This window comes from Tarenaya hassleriana, unplaced genomic scaffold, assembly GCF_000463585.1.
Source record: "Tarenaya hassleriana unplaced genomic scaffold, ASM46358v1 Cleome6, whole genome shotgun sequence".
Classification (NCBI taxonomy): Eukaryota; Viridiplantae; Streptophyta; class Magnoliopsida; order Brassicales; family Cleomaceae; genus Tarenaya; species Tarenaya hassleriana.
This window is the reverse complement of record NW_010968505.1, coordinates 4,573,442-4,579,723: the sequence shown is the minus strand read 5'-3', so window position 1 is coordinate 4,579,723 and position 6,282 is coordinate 4,573,442. Positions and strand designations below refer to the sequence as shown.

Below are 6,282 nucleotides of genomic sequence, written 5' to 3'. Positions count from 1 at the left end.
AGCAGGAAGGGTAGGACGGACTAGAAAACACATCGAGGTTCTAATTCACATTGAAACATGAGGTTATTCATGCACTGATGCTCAATGAATATCCAATTGAATCCTCAAAAAAATTTAATTCAAGACTAGCAAGCTTTCTATCCTATTTCTTCTCCATTCCCATCAGTTACAAGTTGCATCAGGGGAAACTACTAAAGAGATAACCACCGAGATTATCCAGAAAACAATTTCAATGCAACATTAAGAATTTGGATAAGTCATCTGACGGGTTCCAGAGCAATAACAAAGAGGAAAAGGAAATAAGACAAAATCAAATTCCAGCAGATGTTAAACAAATGAAAAGCCCTGTAGAAGCTTGTCGAAACCAGGAATAAAGCCGAAGACAATGGATCCCACGTAAAAATATTATTTTCGAACTACAACCAAGGATTAAAACCCAGTTCATCGAAAAAGCCCATGAAGTGGATCTGAACCAGTAGATTGCGAAGAACAAAGCCATATATTTTAAGGCGAAAGGAGAAAGGAGAAAACAAAAAGATGAGACATAATCATCAGGCACCTTAACGTAGCTTCTCTACTCATAACTCTTCTGATGTTTACGACTAGTCCACGAGTCACAACTCCAGAAAACGTTTCGGGTATTTTGCGTACAACTAATGACACAACTTTCAATGAGAACACACAGAATGTTCCAAGAAAGAATTCGCAACAAGTACCTTCTCTTTCACGGATTCTTCCCTTTTCGATGCTTGAAGCTGTTTCTGAGACAGGCTCGGAGTTGCATCGAGGTCAGAAACAAGGGGTTGCCTCCACTCGAACTGAGAGGTGACTATAAGTATGACTAGCAGAAAGACGAGCAGGATGGGCCTCGACATGTCGCTAAATTCAATTCTTAAAACACCTGTCCCAATTCAGAAGAATTAGCCAATTCGATCCTCTTAAAACCACTGAAGAGTAATTCCCCACCGAATCTCCAGACAAATCCAAAATGAGATTGAGAATAGGTTCGCCAAAGACTCAGAACACATACTTTCTGGACAAGTAGCTAAACCAGTGAGGCATGTCTAGCTATCAGACAGTACCCACGAAAACAAAAGTAAACACAACATTTTCAGAAGGAGATACCAAAAAGGGCAAGTCGAGATCAATCTCTCCGCCTAGGGTTTGCATAGGGTCTCTATTAGCACCAGATCAACTCGACCTATAGGAGAACAAAGCATTGAATCCCTCAAGTCTAAGTATGATCTGATTTCGGTTTCCTTATAACCATCTTCTCGGCAGCCAAAACAGAAAAAAAAAAAAAAGCATAGAGGATGATTCAACAAAATGGAAAAGAGAAACTTCGAACTTACAGATGGAATTCGAGCAGAGGAAACCCCCAATTTCATGGTCAACAAAGGAGACCGTCGTCCTCTCTAGGGTTTTCCGTAGGGTCGGAACGCAGTCTATGAAGAAATTGATTGAGATGCTTAAAAATCAAATGAGATATCAAATGGGTTCACGTAACAGCTGTTCCTACAACTGGTTTCGCGTAGTAGAGAATACAGAGCAAGGAGCACAGCGAAGCAGAGGTTTAATGGCGGATGCGGAGAGAAATCTTACTGCGACCGAGGGAGAGAGAGAGAGAGAGAGAGAGGAGAAGATAATAAATGATTTAATTGCTAATTACCCACAAGTTACCCACTTTGTGCAAACAATCCAATATTCATAATAGTAAATACTAGTAAACAAGGTTAAGGTCATTAGAATTTTTATAGTGTTAATAGAATCTAAAAATTCAAAAAATTAATATTCAAGTTTTTATAAAATTATTTTTTTAATTAATATAATTTTTTTTAAAAGTCCTAAATCATTAATATAAAAATAGAAAGTCGCTCTGACACAGTGTTTTAATCTCCACTGCATCTTTACAGAGATATGTTACAAGGATTTTAAGGAAAGAAAAAGGAGACAAAAGGAAGGGACCTAACAAAACACTACAGCATCCACATCCATCCTGGAAGGAATATATGCTTGGAGAACTAAAACGGGAGAGTAGAAGAACCAACGCTCAGTTAGTCATCGCCCCCCCACGCCAAGTGGTTAATGAACATAACCACAACAGCCACCACGGCTATGCCACTGAACCAGCGATTACGGTTCACCGTCTTTACTGAACCCAACAAGCATTTCGACAATCGCTCGTGCTCTGGGCTTCCTTGCGTTTTGGGGGCCAACTCTTCTTGTACAACCGTTTTCATTTCTTCGTCTAAGATGTTTGGCAACGGGAGTACCCTTGATGCCGTTGCCTCCGTTTGCATCCTCGGGATTTCGGTTTCAGGTTTTCCTTGGATCACTGCCTCGTCTAGTTTCACGATGTCGTCTCTCAGGATCTCTGCGTAGAAATCTTCGTCGATGGGTGCCTGAAACGAATATCATCCATCAAGAAACAGTAGCACAAATCTTATATATACCTGAACCCGAAGACGAAAATCATACTGGAAGCTTCTATAACAAACGACAGCATTACAGGAACTTTTCCATTAGCTCTGTTCTTCCGTAGAGTAGAGGATTTCCAATGTTTATCTCTCCAAGAGTAACTCAGTAGCACATATTTGAAAACAACTGAAGAAATTCGATACAATATGACCAACCTGATCTTGCGCTGATTCCGTAATATCATCGATTGGTTCCTGCCCTGCTGATTCCGTAATATCATTGATTGGTTCCTGCCCAGCTTCGGACGATAAGTAATAATCAATCATGTTTTCCCACTCAGAAATGTTCTCTGAGCTAGATCCATTTTGTACAGTAGCAAGTTTGTCGGTTGGTAGACTCTGCTCTACCGTTTTTTCACTCGAAGAAGCTTGGAATTCAGTATTTCTCCTCAGCCGGCAAACAACCAGAGCATCCTACACGATACAGTGGCAGGGAACCCAAAAAAGACAAATCAATCATGTAGGGTTCTTACATAACACAACCCTCGAAATAGCTTTTAAGTAGCCACAGCAACACCTTTAAAACCACCAATGACTTTCTTTGTTCCGCAGTTCGTAAAACTTAGTATTTGAGTGCCAATATACTATTATGTAGCGGGAGAAACGTAAAAATCTGAAAATTTTTACCGGCGGTACTCCCTTCATGCAGTACTCATGAATAATCCATTCCGTTCTTTCACCTTTAGGCGCACGGCCAACATAGAATACTAGCGTCCTCTTTGTGCCAATCACTTCAGCACCCGACTTCACGTTACGTTCTTTCCCGGTGGCTTTCCAGAATCCCTTCTGTGTTGTCCTCTTGTTCTGTGAACCATGGGGATACTTCCTCCCACGGGTGTAGAAGAAGAACCATTCGGTTTCAGCTTTAACAATGGACTTGTCTGAGAAGAAGCACACAAAACAACTGGTCAATTACCGAAACAAAAACGAAAAGCCATTAGCATTTCATAGAGCTAAGCCAGCATTAAGTCAATTGTACATCAAGCTAAAGCTTGACTACAAACATCCATACATCAGATCGATGCATTTCCCCTATTATGGGAGTGTGTTTCAACACAAGCAAGTTCTTTCGTTCGGTCTTTTCCTTGCAATATTTTCACTTTGAGGAATAGCATGATGAAATCAATAGAGTAATGTCAGCAGGTCCAAGGATATAATACGTTGTCGAACGCGTCACTGAAATCCAAAGAGGAGGATGGGTTCCATATTCGCACATATCAAATTTCAGACAGAGGATACAAAAACACCATCAACCTCAATGGACTTCATCCTCCAAGCTCCGTCTCCCCCCTCCCCCGGGTAAAATTCCCAGTTCCAAGACAATGACTAGCAACGACCCATATGAGATGGATTACGCATGGACTAGAGATTCCAAGGACTTATGGACAAGGGTTTTTACAGAGCTATACACTTCCCCGAAACCAAATAAAAAAGTTGCACTAAAACACGAGAGAGAGAGAGAGAGAATTGGACTTTCTTAGTCGACATCGAAAATACAGGACTCGTCCGTCGGCTCTCGAAATGGAAATTTCTCCAAAAGTTTTTGGACATAAACACAACATAGCAAGTTGTTCGCATCAAAAAAAGTGAAAAGAAAACCAAAAGAGAGCTCCGCTGAGAATCAGGCAAACAGCAAGAGAACCAGACAGAAGACACGAGAACCAAAATTAGGGCAAGATCAAAAGAACGGACCAGGTAAATCCCACGGCTCGAAGTTGTAAATATCGACTTCGGTAATCACCTCGACGCACCTCTCCATGCCGTCGATCTTCCGCTTCAGGTAGTACGAGATCAGCTCCGTGTCCGTCGGCGAGAACTTAAACCCTGGGAACGCCGTCGCTGACGCCAGCGACTTCTCCGTCTCATTCGAAATCTCCCCCGCCATGAGAGAATCGCAGATGACGGTAAAAAGAGCAAAAAGAACCTCCGAACAAGGATTGATGGAGAATCTCGTGGCGGATTAAGAGAGTTTTCTCGGGAATCGGAGAGAAAGTATTGACGGTGGGGCTGAAAGTGCAATGAAGTTCGCTCACTGTGGGGTTTATCCAATATTCAGGTTTCGCCGTGCTTTTCCCCAGCTGTTGCGCGGGTATAGTACGGCAGACAGGTTTCCGCCACGTCATCAAAAAGAGGCCGAGTTGAAAGGATTATTTTCATTTTGGCCCCTATATTTCCATAATCAAAGCATAAAGGACTTACATTTTATTTTTAAAAAGATAAGTCCAAAACGAAGTTCATCTCCTACGACCGAGGGTCCAAAGGCAATGTTCGTATACATATTCATGTTCGTAATCTATGGGTATTTAATTTCAAGTATTTGAATGATATATAAATTTTGTGTACCGATCGACATAGATTTACAACAATGGAGGCATGGATTAAGGAAAGTATACACAAAAATCATATATACCCGATCTATAACCAACCAATTTCGAATAAATTATTTTTAAAAAATTGAAATTGATTTATCAGTATAACTCTCTCAAATTTTGGTACCGCTTATGTTTTTTTTTTTAAAAAATTTTATTAAAAATATACAAAAGACAGAAATATTCACTTTGAAGCAAAGAAGTTATTTCCTAGAATTGCTACTTGAGTTTGTTCACTATAACCACCAACTTTTGGCGGATACACAAATATAAACATAGCCAAAAACTCACCACCACCGCGGCTCCGCCGGCGACCACGCAGGCCGCCGTATCCACCGCCTTTGAACTCCGCCTCCGCCCCTTCTCCTCCCTCGCCTCCCTCTTCCTCTGCTCCAGCTCTCTGTACCTCTCCTCCCCTCCTCCTCGCCTTCTCCCGCCTCCCATCGCCGCTGTCAAAATTACCAGACTGCCCTCCCCTCCCAGATTCTTCCCCTCCATGTCCTCCGCCACCAGGCTCACCTCCCTCACCTCCACCGCCGATGCCTCCGGAGCCATCACCATCTCCGTCGCGAACTCCACCAGCTCCGACGACGACGAAGACTTCCTCTTTCGATTCCCCGCCAAAACGGTGGAGAATCTGACGTGGACTTCTCCGGTCAGCCAGTGGCGGTGCACCGATACGGGTCTTCGGGAGGATACGTTCGCCGCGCGTTTCCGAGTCGGGTCGATGAGGATCCAGCTGAGAGAGAGGTTCTCCTCCGCGTTGCGAACCCACGTTTCCTCGTCCCATTGGTCGTTGTACGGAATCCGGGTCGAAACCGATTCCTTCGGGTCCAGGAGATCGACCCGGAAAGGCGAGCAGAGGAACCAGCCGGAGACCGTCTCCGTCTCTTGAACCTTTGAGAAAATCACTTCCCCTTTATAGTAAATATCAACGGCTGAGATCAACTCCTTTGTCGCAACCGACGGTGGGAGATCGACGAGGCCTCGCCGGAGGCCGAGGTGAGTGTAGGAGTCGGAGAAGAAAGAGCGGTGACCGGAGGGGAGTGTGGAGATCACGCGCTGTACACGTGGGTCCAGGAAGGATCGCCACGTGGCGATGCATTTGTCCCGCCAAATGTGTTCGTCGGTGCAGAGGGAGTGTAGCTCAACGGAGGCGGAGCTCAGAGCGGCGACGGAAGCGCCGTCGAGGCATGGGATGATGTGGGACCGCACGACGTCGTGTGGGACGGCGGAGATAGTCGTTCCGACTCCGCCACGTGGCGGATGTTCCGCCGTCGGAAGAGGATGAGAATAAGAAGAAGAGAGCATTAGGCGGTGATCGAAGGTATCTTGTTTGTATGGAAAACATAGAGGGATATATAATTTAATTTAAATCTAAAATTTTAAAATATTTTTCACTTGTATAATTGTTTGGTTTTTGCATTTTCTCAACA

At 43.7% G+C, this 6,282-nt stretch overlaps 3 protein-coding genes across 5 annotated transcripts in view; all 3 read right to left on the bottom strand.

Moving 5' to 3' along the window:
- Nucleotides 1-1,658, bottom strand: part of LOC104799557 — a 2,657-nt gene extending 999 nt beyond the window's left edge. Inside the window, exons 1-3 of one of the 2 annotated variants that reach the window (XM_010522149.2) lie at nucleotides 1,353-1,658; nucleotides 1,126-1,201; nucleotides 717-901 (exon numbers count right to left, since the gene is read on the bottom strand). In XM_010522149.2, the coding sequence (XP_010520451.1) occupies nucleotides 717-875 (159 nt within the window). In that variant the 5' untranslated portion in view covers nucleotides 876-901; nucleotides 1,126-1,201; nucleotides 1,353-1,658. The remainder of the gene's footprint in view (nucleotides 1-716; nucleotides 902-1,125; nucleotides 1,202-1,352) is intronic. The other variant, XM_010522148.1, reaches the window with a different exon arrangement.
- Nucleotides 1,659-1,818: 160 nt separating this feature from the next.
- LOC104799556 (NAC domain-containing protein 60-like) lies at nucleotides 1,819-4,539 on the bottom strand. Of its 2 annotated transcripts, XM_010522147.2 has the most exons (5): nucleotides 4,170-4,539; nucleotides 3,105-3,358; nucleotides 2,826-2,891; nucleotides 2,634-2,708; nucleotides 1,819-2,402 (listed from the first exon to the last, which is right to left on the bottom strand). In XM_010522147.2, exons 1-5 carry the CDS (start codon nucleotides 4,360-4,362, stop codon nucleotides 2,055-2,057), a joined length of 936 nt encoding a protein of 311 aa, XP_010520449.1. In that variant the 5' UTR covers nucleotides 4,363-4,539; the 3' UTR covers nucleotides 1,819-2,054. The 2 variants fall into 2 exon arrangements, with proteins under 2 accessions (XP_010520449.1, XP_010520448.1); XM_010522146.1 differs by having other exon boundaries at nucleotides 2,634-2,891; nucleotides 4,170-4,538.
- Nucleotides 4,540-5,019: 480 nt separating this feature from the next.
- Nucleotides 5,020-6,221, bottom strand: LOC104799555 (F-box protein At3g44326). The gene has a single exon (XM_010522145.1). The coding sequence runs from the start codon at nucleotides 6,155-6,157 to the stop codon at nucleotides 5,066-5,068; it is 1,092 nt and encodes a 363-aa protein (XP_010520447.1). The 5' UTR covers nucleotides 6,158-6,221; the 3' UTR covers nucleotides 5,020-5,065.
- Nucleotides 6,222-6,282: the final 61 nt, after the last annotated feature.

What these genes read in the sequence shown, in the direction of transcription:
- LOC104799555 (XM_010522145.1), bottom strand. Translation starts at nt 6,157, where the DNA reads ATGCTCTCTTCTTCTTATTCTCATCCTCTTCCGACGGCGGAACATCCG.
- LOC104799556 (XM_010522146.1), bottom strand. Translation starts at nt 4,362, where the DNA reads ATGGCGGGGGAGATTTCGAATGAGACGGAGAAGTCGCTGGCGTCAGCG. An exon ending in GCATGAAGGGAGTACCGCCG is followed by an intron (nt 2,892 to 3,104) that starts GTAAAAATTTTC and finishes TGTATCGTGTAG; the next exon opens with GATGCTCTGGTTGTTTGCCG. An exon ending in CGGAATCAGCGCAAGATCAG is followed by an intron (nt 2,403 to 2,633) that starts GTTGGTCATATT and finishes TATTCGTTTCAG; the next exon opens with GCACCCATCGACGAAGATTT.